This window comes from Anabrus simplex, chromosome 8 (genome assembly GCF_040414725.1).
Source record: "Anabrus simplex isolate iqAnaSimp1 chromosome 8, ASM4041472v1, whole genome shotgun sequence".
Taxonomy (NCBI): domain Eukaryota; kingdom Metazoa; phylum Arthropoda; class Insecta; order Orthoptera; family Tettigoniidae; genus Anabrus; species Anabrus simplex.
Genome location: NC_090272.1, coordinates 197,692,099 through 197,709,317, shown reverse-complemented (window position 1 = coordinate 197,709,317; position 17,219 = coordinate 197,692,099). Strand labels below are relative to the sequence as shown.

Genomic DNA, 17,219 nt, shown 5'->3' with positions numbered 1-17,219 from the left:
AGCTCAGACATAAATAAAATATGAACCCGCACAATCATGTGTACATGGTCTGAAAGGGCTAAACTGAAATAATTCTATAAGAAGATCATCCAATCCTGCCAATTTACGTCTCTTCATTTCCTTTATCGCTCGTTGTACTTCAGAGAACAGAATTGGAGAACCTCTTTCTTCTGTTTCTATCTCATCTAACTTTTCAATTGTTAGATCTGGTGTCTCTCTTGTGCCATATGTCTTCCATATATCCTTTCCGCCTCTTCTATGCTTCTTTGTCCTTATGCAGTATCTTACCACCATCATCTTCAATTTCTCTCCCCCCACAGTTCATTGTCTATTTATCCCAGGTTACTCTCTGCACCTTCTTATAAAGTAGTCATACTGCCCTTTCCTTTCCAGGCCTTCTACAGTATATCATCATATTCTTTTAGCCACTGCTCTCGTGCTTTTGCTGTCTCCCTTCGCAGCTCTTTATTTAATCTTCTTTATATTTTCTGACTATTCTTGTCTTCTTTGTTTTTTGTTTCTTTTTTTGTTTTTGTTTTTTGTATTTTCTTCTTTCTTCCATTTTCTCTGTCATTTCCAGTGTTACCCAGGATTTCTTTGCTCTGATTCCTTGTAAATAGCATTTCTTCTTCTGCTGTTCTTGTTATAGCACTTTTAATTATTGTCCATCTTCTACTTCTTCTTTTGTCTTCTTTCATGGGTCTGGTTAAGTTCTCTTACAGTTTCTTCACCCCTTTTTTTTTTTTTCTTTATCCCTGTCTTTCTAGGCTCCATTTCTTCATTGTGTTTGCTTTTTTTCACTTTCTTTAATGTTATTCTCATTTGCGTCATGACTAACACATGATCAGTAGCAATGTCAGCTCCCGGTAGTCCATGAGAATTCTTCGCTGCATTCCTGCATTATACACAAAATAAAATCTGTTTGGTACCTTGATCTATCTCCTGATGAGATCCATGTATACAGCCTTCTTTTGTTATTTGCAAACCATTTATAGCAATGAACACTTCCTTTTCTTGATAAAATTCAACTAGCTTTTATCTTCTCTTGTTTCATCTTTCCAATCCGTATTTTCCCCACAACACTTCCTTCATTGCCTAGCCCGCTTGGTGGCCATGATCGTTAAGGTGCTGAAGTCTAAATGGTCTGACACCGAGGTTAGCCGGTTCGAGTCCTGTTGGTCGGAAAAAAGTTCACCATCAGAATCTTGGCCAGCGGGGTGCAGGAGGTGGTGGTATACAATTTCTAATCACTAGATTGAGTGCCAAAAGCCTGGTTTAAAGTCCAAACCTTTCCACAGTGCTCATGGAGTGAGGGCATATGACTCTGTTGATGGTGATGCATCCATCAGATGGGGGCGTTTAGCCTTGAGCAAACTCCTTGTTGCTATTCGACAGGGGTAAGCTATTTGCTGGCACCGTGTTTCATCATCTCCCTTCCTACTATCATGTATTCACGTCATTCATTTCATCTCGTTAACTCCTCTGCTGAGGTTGATGTCAGGAAAGGCATCTGGTCATAAAAACCCGCCACGTCGGATTCATCTCACCTCATACCCGACCCCATAGAGAAACAGGACAGGGGATGGACAAACAAACAAACTTCCTTTATTGCCTCCTCCTACAACTCCATTTCTACCTCTTAAGCCTATCCCATCCATTTTGTTTATATTCATTTCTCTCTTCATGTTTTCCAACTTTCCAAGTTGTAACAAAGTTTGAACACTCCATGTCCCAATATGCAGATCATTCCCAGCTCTCCTGTTCTGATTTTTGTTTTGCTGCATCCCCTGGAGATCTGCTTGGGAAGTCATTTTACCTCCAGAACATTTAACAAAAGAAGACAACATCATGATGCCTTTACTAGGAATATTCATAAAGATCTTTAATGTGGTGGTTTGCCATTCCCTGCTGCATCCTAAAGCCGTTGACTGGATCACACTAGTTCATCCACCTTAGGGGGTATCTCTAACCCCAAGGGCAATAGAGTAGGGATGGGACAAATAGTTACTTTCCATTATCATGTTCCTGTGTATCCGTTACACTGTATTAAGATTCATCTCGCTTTCTTCTCTCCCACTATCCCTTTCGCCAGCTCGTCACTCACATTCTTAACTATTCCTGGAAATTGTTTGCAATGACCCATTTACATTGTGAGAACTAAAACTTCGAAACCTTCATTTACTGCTAGGTAGCTCTGTGTATTCCTAGATGTCGAAGTATTTGTAGTCAAACAGACAGTGGGACCCTACATTATAAAATACATTGATGAACTTCAGACGCTGCCGGAATGAGAGATGAGGAAACAGTCCATCTCTCAGGCAAGACATAGAGTTTAATCCAGTACAATTTTTCTTACGTCGCAATGACACAGAACAATCTTATGGTGACGATAGGATAGGATAGGATAGGATAGGATAGGATAGGATAGGATAGGATAGGATAGGATAGGATAGGATAGGATAGGACTAGGATGGAAGCGACCGTGGTCTTAAATGAGGAATAGCTCCAGCATTTGATTGGTGTGAAAATGGGAAACCACCATCTTCAAGACTGCCAACAGTGGGATTTGAACCCACCATCTCCTGTTGTATGCAAGCTAACAGCTACATGATCCAAACTGTGTAGTCAACTTGCTCTGTAAATCAAGTAAAAAGAGGCTCCAAAATCTTTGTCTTCCACCATACAAAGAAGATTGGGAATATGCGGTAAACAACGGTGTAAGTGGTTTGTCCAGTGTCTTTTTCTGTATCTCTTTTTCTTTTGTACCAGTAAAAATTAAGATAGCAACTATTGCTGCACTGCCGTACAGATTTCAGTCAATGACAAAGTTCAACGAGGACAGATACACGTGATGAGACTTGTGATGGTTTTTTAGGACCTGATATTTGAGTACCATGTACATTATCAGAACTACATGAATCGGTATTACTACTTTTTAAAATTTATTATTCACTAATCAGCCAACTAGGGATTATGATAAGTTTCATTAATTATTATTAATGCTATTATTATTATTATTATTATTATTATTATTATTATTATTATTATTATTATTATTATTGTACCGGCTGGTACACCTCTACGCCGCACATTTGAATTTTCCGCATTAGGGTACTCCTCTACAGGAGAAACTGTGAACTTAAAACTGGATCTACTTAAACTTTTGCTCTGAAGATATCACTGTGTTAATTTCGTCGTGTTTTTGTTTACTATTTATCAAGAAGTTTGGACATTGTCTCATAGGTGTCTCTACAAAAAAAACTATGATCATGCACCCTGGTGCGAAGTGAGGGAACTTTCTTAAAGATATTTGTACTCATAAGTTTTCTTATTACTAAATTTCGTTCTTTCATTTGTGGGTTGGCAATATTAATCTTTTCCTTCAGCCAGTTTTGAAGTTAACCAATCAATTATTTCTGTAATTAACTTTTGACCAATCGTGTTTTTCTTCTTCGATTTTGATCTGTAACTGTAAGCTACCCAATAAACGCCTGTGGGTGTGTCTTAATTATTCATGAAAGGTCTCGAATCTTCCCCGAGGGTATAAAACTGCTGATTTTTCTGTCTCTCGGCCACATCATCAACACTTAACTTAGTGTATGAACATGTAGCAGGAGGCTGGAAGCGCCTCTTTCTTCAGGCAGCAGTTCTTCAGTAAGATAATGGCCGCTTAAGTTCTTTATTTCTTGCTAGCTCAGCAGTTTAACCCGCGGGAAAGGTCCGAAACCTTTACAATGTAACCTATCTTCAAACATGTAATTCTCCGTCACTTTTGAAAATTTCATATATCTTTAAGTGTAATTCGGGGATAGGGAGTGCTTTACCCTCTTGAGCTCCCCTTCATTTTGATTTGAGGTGACTACATTTTTGTAATCAATTTTCTACCCTTCCTTAATGTGTTAAATTTATTCAGTATACGAGTCACCTCCATAGTTTGGGAATAGCCCCTGTTTCATCCGCCGAGTGCCTCTTAGGTTTTAAGAAGTTTCATGTAGGAGTGCAAATTCATGCCTCCATTCATTTTGCATTTTGGGCCATTAACTTAACCTGTTATTTTTCTACTAAGGCCCAGTAGGTTGGGTACAAGATACCCCTGTTTCTTTGTAAGTGTGCCTTGAGGGCAGTTAATGGTAAAGTCTGTTGTGGCCTTTGATAGGCTCAGAAAATTGAGAGCGGGTCAGCTCTTTTATATGTGGTAAAAGTGCCTCTAGGAGGCCTGATATGGTTTTTGGAGCAAAGGCTCCTTGAATGAAGGGGTTTTCTGCCCTTTGGACAAAAATGTGCCTTGGTAAAGTTGAGCGGAGAGCTCAGAAATTGTAAAAAGTGGGGCCTGAATCCCAGATTGTTAATGTGTCCCTAAATTTTGGCTTTACTGGTCTTGTACCTGATTGTCGGTTATTTTTTAAATTTTGTAAGTCTATGTGAGAATTGTTAAGTTTTGTTATTTTCGAAAATATAACCTTTAATGCAATTTTAATTCATATCTCGGCTTTGTAGTTAGACCCATTCACCCCGGCACCTTCTTTCACCTCTGCCGATCCACCAAACCATGGCAACAATTATTATTATTATTATTATTATTATTATTATTATTATTATTATTATTATTATTATTATTATTATTATTATTATTATTATTATTATTATTATTTATATATTTAAAACACTAGGCTGATTTTTGTTACAGTGATTTTGAGAGAACGGCTGAATCAGTTGACATCGTAAAGCATTCTGACAAAAGCTCTTGGCCTGTGGATTAGCAGAGTGTCATTAAAAGCATAAATATTTCTTGCCGCATATATTTTTAAATTATTAAAGAAAATGAAGCATTCTGATTGGCTAATGTGCTTGCGTACTGGTGAGCCCAAGCCCACCTGAACCGTGAGAGTGCTGAACAGCAGGCATGATAGAGGAGGTGGAAGGGGAGTAGGCACGCATGCATAGTCAGTGTCTTGGTCAGCTGGTACTTCCTGGACAGGGAAAACCACTGTTCTGTTTTGTTGCCCAGCTGTTAAACAGTGCACATTACATTCAAAATTCCTCTAAATTTAAATGAGAATTCAGTGTCTGGTTTAAAATGAAATTCCAAAGCAGCTGGCAATATTCGATCAGCATGGATCAATATGGGATAAATGTTGGGATGTGGGTATTATTTGCATCAAGACTGGTACAGTTCTCCTTCTTCTTCACAGTACCATATCAGGTCCCCCTGATGTTGGCGATTACTGCGGCGAATGCAGTACGATCTCTTGCTACGTGGAAAAGTCTTTCAACACTGTGAATTCCAGTCCATTCTTTGATTTTCCAAGCCATGATGTTCGCCTCCTCCCGACACCTCTTCGACCCTGTATTTTGCCTTGTAAAATCCGCTGTAAGATGAGGTAATGGTCATTTCTAAGGATGTGGCCAAGGTAAGAAATCTTCCGGTGTTTTAATGTTTGAATGAGTTCTGGACTTGCTCTTGCCCTTCTGAGTACTTCTTGGTTCATTAGTCATGCAACCCACGAAATCCTGAGCATCCTACGGTGGATCCACATTTCAAAGGCTTCCAAGCGTTTCACTGATATGTTCTTCAGAGTCCATGTTTCCACACCATATAGCAAGGCTGATCATATATAGCACTTGTCCATCCTCTGTCTAAGTTTTAAATTTAAGTAGTCATTGCAAAAGAAAGATTTCATTTTTGTAAATATTCTTCGTGCTATTGCTATCCTCTGTTTCCTTTCTTTCTCAGGATCAAGTTGTTCAGTGACAATGGTACCCAGATATTTAAAAGTGGTTACTCTCTCAATCTGTCAGTTGTTTAGTCGTAAGATTGCCTCAGTAATGGCACATCTGCTGAAGATCATGAACTTCGTCTTATTTACAATTATTTTTAGTCCTATGTCCTCACTTACTGCACTAATATTATTGAGCAGGAGTAGGGGACCTTCAAAATTGTCACACAAGATGACTGTATCATCCGCATATCTTATGTTGTTAATTATGCCACCATTTACTTTTATTCCATATTGGTGGTTTTCTAAAGCTGTTTTGAAAATTTTATCCGAGTAAAGATTGAATAACAATGGAGATAAAACACAACCTTGTCTAACTCCTCTTTGGATGGCTAACTCGTTTAGTTTGATTTCCGATTCGGACAACGGCCTTTTGTCTCCAGTAAAGATTTTCAATAATGTGGATCTTTGCTGTCAACTCCTATATCCTTTAGGACTTCTATAAGTTTTGGATGTTGTACTCTGTCAAATGCCTTTTCAAAATCTCCTAAGATACATAAATCTAGAAGTTGTTCTTTTTCCACCCACACTGTTGACAACTCTTTTCCCACCACAAGAGAAAACTGTGCCGTACATATATCTCGTCATTTGCATGGCGTCAGCTTAAGTAGTAGAGCGGTATGAGTTTAGGATAGCTGATGTGAATTGTCATTATAGGTCATTCACAGCTAAAGAAATGCTGTACATTATTGAAGAGGCAGAAGAAATTGGTAATCGCACAACAGGATGAAAGTACGATGAGGGGCGAGAGTTGTGTACATAATTGGAGGAAAAGTAAAGCTTTTTCAACAGACGAACAGTAACTGCCAGACATTTCATGGACAAAAGGTGAAGATTCCACAAATCAAAAACAGAATATGCGAACATGTGACTAAATAATAACAGTTTGGATGTGTGGTCACAAGTTGAAAGCTGTAGGGATAGCAAGAGAGTTAAAGAATTATGAATTGTAAGACTAGCCATGAATAGCTCACGCATGTTTTTGAATAGAGTAACTTCAGTTTTCAAAGGAAAACTATCAATGAACATTTTCCAGTCAATTATGAAAAATAAAATTGTGAATTTCCACCGATTTGCTAGCGGTTTGCACCAGAGATATTTGTATTTACTCTTGCAAATTGGTAATGCAGACCAGATGGTGGTGATGGTGATTACTGTTTCCAGAGGAAGTACAACTAGGCAACCATTCTCTATTAACACTAATCATAAGGTAAAAATGGAAGGGGTCCAAAACTTCAAAAAACGAAATGCTGCAACACCATACTAATGAAGATATTGATACAATGAGTTGCTTCATTATTTTATAATTTTTTTTGTACTGTAGTGTTTATGATTTTCAATATGAATATTTAACAAAGCTATACAAATACCTTTTTTTCTTTCAAAATGCTCCTTCCTAAATGTAGGTTGTGGGATTGTTCAATGTTGGAGATTATTCAGAATAATTATATTGTATATCTAATAATAATAGCCTCCGTGGCTAAGGTGGCAGTGCACTGGCCTCTTACCGCTGGGTTCCGTGGTTCAAATCCCGGTCACTCCATTTGAGATTTATTTGTGCTGGACAAAGAAGAGGCGGGGCAGGTTTTTCTCTGGGTACTCCGGTTTTCCCTGTCATCTTTCATTCCAGCAACACTCTCCAGTATCAATTCATTTCATCCGTCAGTCATTAATCATCACCCCAGAGGAGTGCGACAGGCTTCGGCAGCTGGCACAATTCCTATCCTCGCCACTAGATGAGGGCTTCATCAATTCCATTCCTGACCTGGTCAAATTACTGGAAACAGGTTGTGGATTTTTGTTTCATCTAATAATAATAAACTTTATTGTAGCCAATGGTCAAAAAGAAAGTAAAAATAAAATAACATTAACCATCTTTGCAGAAAGGTGTTAAAGACTTGTGCCAAAGTGCACAAGTCATAACATGGTATCATTCGCAAATCTTGCCATAATGTTCACAAACACAATCTTAGGCTGGTTGATGCAACTTCTTAGTTTTACACAACTTATATTGAAAACCATGTATAACAAAGTGCGTAACCAAGTGTCTCAACTTGTGACTTCCTCTTTGCCAATCCTTGCAGATCATTGCATCTGTGGAGTAAAATTCACTCCATATGTCTCTCTTCTTTGCCCTTAATTTCTCTATAAACTGTAGATGGTAGCGGCAAGTGATAAAGAAGATCCTGTACGTACAATGGTTTGCATATTAACTTGTATAAGCCTTGAGGATGTGTGTATTTTGAGACACATACTGACTTTTTCAAAAAAGTTGCCTTCACTTTTTCCAGTTACTGTAGTTGTTTCAACTTCATATGTGGCCATAGAATTTCCATACCATATGTGACAACGGATGTGAGAATTTCAGGTCAAATAGTTTTGATAGACAGTTTATTGAGATTCTCTATGTCATTTATGGTTTTAATTTCTGTATTTATCCTATCAATGATGTGGATAGAGACGATATTACCCTGGTTTGCAGTGCAATACCCAAATACTTGAGCTCAATACATTTTTCAGAGGTCTTTCATGTATGTCAAACTTTGATGCTTTTCCCGCCCTTTCTAAAAGTCTCTGACACTGTCTTATCCTCATTAAGTGTTGTTCTGTCCACTTCACCCAGTGCACTGGATGTCTCTTGTAGTTCCTCGCTGGATCTCGAGGTGAGCATGATATCATCTGCATACATATGATTCTTCTTTCAGATATGATTTCTATGATATCAGCTGTAGCAATTATAAATAATAATGAGCTTAATGGATCCCCTTGCAATACATCCAGGATATGGTATATCTTGGTTTGATATTTGCTTGTTCCTTTCCATGCTTTGTGTTTTCATGGTTGTGCTTGTCTCCTCTTTCTGTTGCTCCCTCTTTCCACACTGACAAGTAATTACATTTATCCTGTTATGTATTCCTTTCCATTTTTCTAGTTCTGTATACAATTTGATTTGGCACTTGTTCATTCCTTTCTATTACTTACATTAAACCGTTGGGACCTTTTCTTCCTTCTGTGTTCCTAGTCTTTATTTTATGTCTGTTCTCTTTCTTTGTGTTTATCTGGCCTTCTCTTATCCTACACTTACTGTATTAAAACTGAAGATCTGTCAAAATGGCCCCTCAATAAAAGTTGATGGCCACCCTCCTGAAGTATCTCGGAAGCAGAAACGAGCTTGTTAGGAGCTATAAGAAAGATGTACAGTGAGTTTCTCTGATCGGTTGGCCGACAGGCGCACCCAACTTATCTGCCTCCCGTTGACTCATCCCTCCCCGCTCCGTGGCAGAGCAACAATGACAGCACTTTGCTCACTTTTTCTGTGCATGACATGAGGTAGCATTTAAAATTAAGAAAATAAGAATTAAGAAAATAAGCTCGTACCTTATGACAGGAGATGTTGGAAATGTTCTCCTCCTGCATCCACACATTTCTGGCATCGTCTTAGAAAACTCCGATTCACATGCATAAGTTCTTCTTCAGTAATTGAGGCTATTTCTCTCTGGATATGTTCTTTCAGTTCATCCAACATGTGAGGGTTTCTTGCATACACTTTCTTTTTTAACATTTTTGTAGCCCTCCATGCTGAGCTCTTCAAAACCCCAGCTTCTTGTACAAGTCATTTTAGGGATTTTGCAATTTCATTTACTTTTTCCTCATTACGTACACATTTTTTTAACACTTCGCGTACCGGGCGAGTTGGCCGTGCGCGTAGAGGCGCGCGGCTGTGAGCTTGCATCCGGGAGATAGTAGGTTCGAATCCCACTATCGGCAGCCCTGAAGATGGTTTTCCGTGGTTTCCCATTTTCACACCAGGCAAATGCTGGGGCTGTACCTTAATTAAGGCCACGGCCGCTTCCTTCCAACTCCTAGGCCTTTCCTGTCCCATCGTCGCCATAAGACCTATCTGTGTCGGTGCGACGTAAAGCCCCTAGCAAAAAAAAAAAAAAAAAAAAATTAACACTTCGCATCTTATTAAATAAAGAACTTTTTTTTTTGCTGGTGGCTTTACGTCACACCAACACAGATAGGTCTTACGGTGACGATGGAAGAGGAAAGGCCTAGACGTTGGAAGGAAGTGGCCATGGCCTTAATTAAGGTACAGCCCCAGCATTTGAATGGTGTGAAAATGGGAAACCACGGAAAACCATCTTCAGGGCTGCCAACAATGGGATTCGAACCCTCTATCTCCCGGATGCAAGTTCACAGCCGCGCGCCTCTAAAAGTAAAGAACCAGTTCCTCTTAATTTGTTTACGACTTTCCGCACGATCTCTCTATGTGGAGGGTGTACATCTGGAAAACGTATTATAAATCACATAACAACTTTCCTGCAAGGCTCTGTTTTCACACAATTATCGTACATAAATACCCTTTCCTCTACCGTGTACATGAGAATACTTCACAACTCGACAACAGTTGGAACGACAGATCGACACTTAATACACGTTCTTCTAAGCACGGACCTGAACTGCGATGTGCGGGCATTCCTGTGCTGTCACCGTACTGTGTAACAGGAAGTGATGAGCCAATGAAAGGCAGATGAGCTGGGTGCATCTGCCGGCCAAGTGATGAGAGAAACTCACTGTGGAAGACTGGGATTGGTGAGGAGAGAGCCTGTCTCTTTGAAGATGGCAGTGTATGAAAATATGGAGATTATCTTAGATCTTTTGTAGGCTATTTTCATGTTTGCCCTGGTCTCCATGCTGACCTGCCATTGTGTTTAACCTGTTATATGCTCCTCCCTCTGTATATGACCTGATTTGACACTTGTTTATTCCCTTCCATGATTTATAGTGGATAAAATCACCACGCAAACATAAATAGCATATTTCCTTCTTATTTTCAGGTCGAGTGGCTTATCGCGACATTCATGATGGAACGTGGTTTATTGAAGAACTTTGTAAAGAACTTGATCGCAATGGAAACAAAGATGATTTTCTGTCTCTGTTAACAAACGTAAATCGTCGTGTTGCAGTGGGTAAAGAATTCGGACATTGCAAACAAATGCCTGTCATTCAGTCAACACTCACTCGTAAATTGTTCTTCAGATATTACACTGAAGAAACACAGGAAAATATTTCTGTGAAAGTTTTTGAGGAAACTAACAAAAAGCTGGATTATGTGATTGATATTCTGAAAACAAAGGCAAAACAAGACTCAGAAGAGAAAAAACCACTTCAGAAGGAAAGCCAGTGGAATGATTTGAAAGCAAATATAAAAGCTCCCACCATTTTGTTGCCTCAAGATAAAATCATCTACAATCTGGGATTCGGTCTGCAGAATTTTCTAAAAGAAGTACCCCAACCTCAAGATGTACAACGAGATGGTGAGACTCTACTCCAACTGGTTTCAGCCTGGGAGAATTTGGACCAGGAATCACAATGTTTTGTTTACAGCAGAATTGCAAGATTCTTGGTGAGGCATGCAAAGGAGTGGACGTATTTCAAGCTACTAGACATTCCTCAAGAAATGATCAATACAGAACACCGTCGTCGAGGTTCACATATGAGTGTCGATAGTGGTAATGTGTCTGTGGCGAAGGTCACTGGGTCACAAACTTTACCACGTTCCACGAAAAAACCTACTGCTTGGAAATAAATAATCCTGACAACTATAAGGCCTGTTCAAAAAGTAACTGAACTTTGTAAATAACTCTTGCATGCAGCCCAGTTAGCTTACTAGGTGCTGTATGTTTCTACAGCTAGCTTGTGTACCATTTTTGAAGGAATTTTTTGGAGATTCCTGGGTCAGATACTGTCAGGTGCTCCCAGATCAGTTCAAGTCAGCAAGTTAGCACTGGAAGGATCTTAGCATAAAACAAGACTGTTTAGAGACAATCTTTTTTTTTTTTTTTTTTTTTTTTTTGCTAGGGGCTTTACGTCGCACCGACACAGATAGGTCTTATGGCGACGGTGGGATAGGAGAGGCCTAGGAGTTGGAAGGAAGCGGCCGTGGCCTTAATTAAGGTACAGCCCCAGCATTTGCCTGGTGTGAAAATGGGAAACCACGGAAAACCATCTTCAGGGCTGCCGATAGTGGGATTCGAACCTACTATCTCCCGGATGCAAGCTCACAGCCGCGCGCCTCTACGCGCACGGCCAACTCGCCCGGTAGAGACAATCTAGTGAGTTCACTGATGTTATATATAATTCTGATAGCTGTCATAGTCTTCTCCCTTATATGACTTCTAAATGAGGAAGCTGAAGGCTGAAATGTTAAACCTTGATATTTAAATGAATTTACAGCTTCCAGGTATCCAGTCAATACAGTGGACTCTTTCTTCTTTCTAGTACCACTGTACTGTTTTGTTTTTGCTGGTATAGTCCTCAATCTGACCATTGTACTTTGCATTTCCTCTCTGTGATTTCATCCTACAACTGTCATCTGCATACGATTGCATTACAGCCAAAGGTCTGTGAATGATCTGTGCGATATCTGCCACGACTTTGTTAAACAGTACAGACTAAATGGACCCCATTACTATCCGCACAACTTTTAGTGATACTTCGGTTGCCTTATGCTGAATCGGTAGGATATGTCTTATTTTTGTTATTAGGATTTGCAACCTCTAACACTAAAAATGAATTCATTATGTATCGCCATGGCATTTGGCAGTATAAATGCAAAACTTTGAATATCAGTGTTATTTGATGAGCAAGCCAAATAAATGTGGATGAAATTTTAACTTTTAATGTAATACATTTTATTTCAATAATAAAACATTTAGAATTTAGTAGATAATTAAATTCACACCGGAGCAAAAGAAAGTACCAGATATTTATAAGTTGAACCACGCACATGTATATTTAATAACAATTTAATGATAAAGGAGACTCAATAATGATTGTATTAGTGTGCGAGAATGGCATTGATTAAAAAGAATTATACCTTTCCTAACTTCTGAAATAGGTGAGAAAAATACTTGAATGAGTCCTTTTCTGAAGAGTGATACTGACAAAAGACTAAATTCTGTTTATGTTACCATCAATTCTTGTTGCATACATCTACCTTATTGCTATTGACAGCAATTTACTCTTAGAACTGTAACAGTGTATCACTATCTTTCTCTACTTCCAGATTCTCTTATTTTATATACCGTACATCATGAATTCTGTATGAAATAAGTGAAAGTTAGTTGTTATGTAGGATTGTGTGGATATTTTTCCATTTGTTCTTTGCTTTCAGTAATTTGTATTTTCAACGAGCTATTTGTGAAAATTATTGCATTTTGTTCTACATTTATGTTAATTTACATTTACATTTTTTGTTTCCTTTATTGCTATTCATTAAAATGTATTGTTGACATTGTAATTATGTATCAATCTCTCTTTCCATTTCTACATTTTCTTATTTTATATATCTTGAATGATGTATGAAGTATGTGGAAATTATTGAATTGATGATTGTGTTAGGTTTGTGAGGTCACTTTCATGCCCCTTGTGGTCGTTTCCTTCATTTCACACTTTCATTGTTCAAAAGCTCATATACTGTCAGATGCCGCTCCATAATACGATCTGCAGAGCTGCAGAACCAGCAGAGTGGAAAGATATGATTTACAGCGATGAGCAATCCCATCTCTCATGCTGTGTGTTGTTATTGAGCCTAAGATTGATAGCCATTCGGTAACTAGTGATCTGGTGATCTGGCAACCTTGTTTGAGACTGTGAACGCCAGCTCTGTTAAGAAAGCATGAGAGTCACACTTTTAGCCGCCTATCGGAGAAAGTGGTAATTAAGAGTCGACCATAAGCACATAAGGTTCTATTTGTACTGCATGCCTTGCAGCTCGGGTGGCTTATTTGTGTGTATTAGACATTCCAGGCTGTGATTTCTCACGCCAGTTTCCAGTGTGGTTTTGTAAAGAAAGTGTGTGAGTGGAAATATATTTAAGAAATTGTTGTTTTGGTGTCAGTTTTATGCACGTGCTCAGCAGAAATTCACAGGTAGAGTAGGTTAGTTACTTAGCATTGTGTAAGCCAATAAGCAAAGTTTAATTATCACTTATGTTTTAAATAGCCAGCCCCGTGGTGTAGGGGTAGCATGCCTGCCTCTTACCCGGAGACCCCGGATTCAATTCCCGGCCCGGTCAGGGAGTTTTACCTGGACCTGAGGGCTGGTTCGAGGGCCACTCAGCCTACGTGATTAAAATTGAGGAGCTATCTGACGGTCAGATAGCGGCCCCGGTCTAGAAAGCTAAGAATAACGGCCGAGAGTATTCGTCGTGCTGACCACACGACACCTCGTAATCTGCAGGCCTTCGGGCTTAGCTGCAGTCGCTTGGTAGGCCAAGGTCCTTCAAGGCCTGTAGTGCCATGCAGTTTGGTTTGGGTTTATGTTTTAAATATGGATGTCGTGAAGAACTTGTTGTCGAAGCCATTTTCTGCATTAACTTATGAGGAAAGACTACTAATTAAAGAACAAGGGAGACCCCTTCTGAATTTAACAATAGAAGTGTCAGGTTCCAGTCAAGGTAAAGCGTACACAAGGCATTTTAATAAAGGTATATATAATAGAAATAAATGGATTTGTGGCTGTAACAATGCCAATGCTCTGTTCTGCTTTCCATGCATTTTATGTGGTGAGCCCTTGTGGCCAAAAACTGAAGTGAAAGATCTTGTACATCTAAGCAGAAAAATTAAGAAGCATGAAATTTCAAAGACTCATTTGAACAATCAGACAGAACCTGCATTATTAGGAACTGTGAACATTCAACAGCGACTCGATTCTGCATATTGGATTAATATTCAAATGCATAATGAGAATTTCACAAAAAATAGGTATGTTCTATCCAAAATACTTAATTGTACAAAGTTCTGTGGATCTTTTGAACTCTAAAACCATCCAAAATGAATCATTGGATAGTATGTTAGCAGTTTCTCATGATGTAATTTCTCACGAATTAGGACAGGCATCCTTTGTTGCTATAATGGCCGATGAAACTAGTGACTGCACTCGACAGTGTCAGATGGTTTTAGCTTACCAGTACATCATAAATGGTTGTCTGGTTAAGCATTTTGGTGGATTTCTTTTACCATCTGATTCTGATGCCGAAACACTCACGCAAAGAATTTTAAATGAAATTTTACCGATCATTCCTTCAGACAAACTAATTGCTCAGTGTTATGATGGGTCAAATGTCATGAGTGACAGGCATGGGGGTAACATATGAGTAACAACGAAAATCAAGGAGAAGTATCCAACAGCACATTTTGTGCATTGTTATGCTCACCAATTGAATTTATAATGGCCCAAGCATTGTCACAAAACAAGCAAGTCAGGTTATTTTTTTCCAATTTACAAGAAATACCGTCATTCTTTTCTAATTCTCCGCAACGTTCTGCTGTGCTGGATAAGATAGTACAGTGAAGGGTACCTTGTTCTGCACCTACACAATGGAATTTCAAAAGCCGCACAGTGAATGTTGTGTACGAATGCCGAAGTGATATTATTGAATGTATGCAAGAAATACAAGAAGAATCACGACAGACGACAACCATTAATCAAGCTTCAGCAATAGAAAGAATGTTAGAAAGTGACAAATTCATCTTTTGGTTGACATTTTTTCATCATGTTATGCCCCATGTTGATATATTATTCAATCAACTACAGAAAGTAAAACTGACCTTCATGATATCGAAAGGGCACTGAGATATTTTAAAACAAGTATATCGTCTGTAAGAAGTAACATGGATGCAACGAAGCAAGCAGACATTCCTTCAAAGAAATCAGTTTCCCAAGACCCGAAACGTAAGCGCTCAGACTATTCTGTAAGTGTTCATCGCATTGTAGCTTTGGAAGTTTGTGACGTAATCACAAGAAATGTAAAGTATCGATTAGAATTCAACAGCCATTTAATCAGCACTATCCTTATCAGGTAACTTCCTAAAGTATACCTTGAACTTTCCAACCGAGGAACTGAATACCACCATTCAAAATTACCCAATGCTCAATAAAGATCATTTACAAATAGAATTGTCGATAATGTATATGAGAAAGGAGTTCAGCCATATCCAAGATCTGACACCTTTATTATATTATTTTTTAAGTCATAATTTTTGTGACACTTTTAAAGAAACTGTTAAACAGCTGGACATTCACATCACAACTCCAATGACTACATCAGAAGCCGAACATTGCTTTTCTACTCTGAAACGAGTAAAAACCTTTCTCCGGTCAACCATTTGCCAAGACAGACTGAATGCGTTATCCATGCTGTCTATTGAACGGGAATTTGTGGCCAGTATACCCATTTTTAATGAGCGAGTCATAGACCACTTCGTTCGTCAGAAAGATCGTCGCATGGAATTCATCTACAAGAAATAGGGTGAGTTTACGTTTTAAATAATCATTTTCATGGTTCAGTATTAAATTAATGTTATTTATATGTATGTTGCTGGTAGAAGGCATGGTAATATAGTGGTGTAATTATCCATATCTAACCAAGATGGCATAGCTCGACTCCCGTCCAATGCATGTGTATTTTCAAAACTAAAATTATGTCCTTTGGTTCGATTTACACATATGATAAAAAGATCCGTACCACCTCGCAAAGCTACAAACTTGCCTTGCATTTCTTGGTGAATGATATAATATTGTTTGAAGGAGCTGTGTAGCTGAGAAGTGCCACTACTTGGAATTGTTGACAGTTTCTCCCCGAGTGCGGCTGTAAATCACACCCTCTCTTTTCTCCTCTCTGAACCGTCTTTGGGACAACCTTGCCTTGCAGGATGTGAAAGGAAAGAAAGGCCTTGACAAATTTTATTGAAATATGATTGCTCCGAGTTTACCTTTTGCTACTGGATAGCGCTGTAGCAAAGAATTTACTCAAGGGGTTAAAGTGTCCTCTTTTCGACAAACGTAATACTGCTGGCAAAATGAGACAAGCCGTAAACGTAATTAGATCAATACCAGAATGATCACTCTACAAGTAATCATGAAGACTTTTCTCCATAATGGTACAGATGAAGGTGAGGTATTCGTGAAAATGGGAACGTTAGTATCATCGGACGATTTCTCCCTCCATTAAGAAAACTGGCTGCAAAAGTTGTGTACAAATCTCGGAACTTTGGCCCTGTGGTCTATTGGTAGCATGACTACCTCTCACACGGAGGCCCCGGGTTCGTTTCCTGGCGAGGACGGATGTTTACCTCCTAGATCTGAGGGCTGGTTGGAGGTCCACTCAACCTATGTGGTTACACCACAATGAGGAGCTATCTGATGGTGAGATGGCAACTCCAGTCTAGAAAACCAAGAATAACAGCCGGGAGGATTTGTCGCCCACACCATGCGTTACTTCATAATCTGCAGGCCTTCGAGCTGAGCAGCGGTCACATGGTGGGCCAAGGCCAATCAGTCATGAGGTTTGGTTTGTTTTTGTTCAGTTCTAGATCAGAATTATTTTCCGTATGGTAAAGGGAAGAAATGCTTTAGTTTTTGTAACATTTTAAC

At 39.0% G+C, this 17,219-nt stretch overlaps 1 protein-coding gene across 1 annotated transcript in view; it reads left to right on the top strand.

Annotated features, from left to right (window-relative positions):
- The window catches only part of LOC136878967 (caspase-6), a 51,325-nt gene extending 39,719 nt beyond the window's left edge, over window positions 1–11,606 (top strand). The window contains exon 6 of the mRNA XM_067152614.2: window positions 10,619–11,606. Coding sequence (XP_067008715.2) covers window positions 10,619–11,370 — 752 coding nt within the window. The 3' untranslated portion in view covers window positions 11,371–11,606. The remainder of the gene's footprint in view (window positions 1–10,618) is intronic.
- Window positions 11,607–17,219: the final 5,613 nt, after the last annotated feature.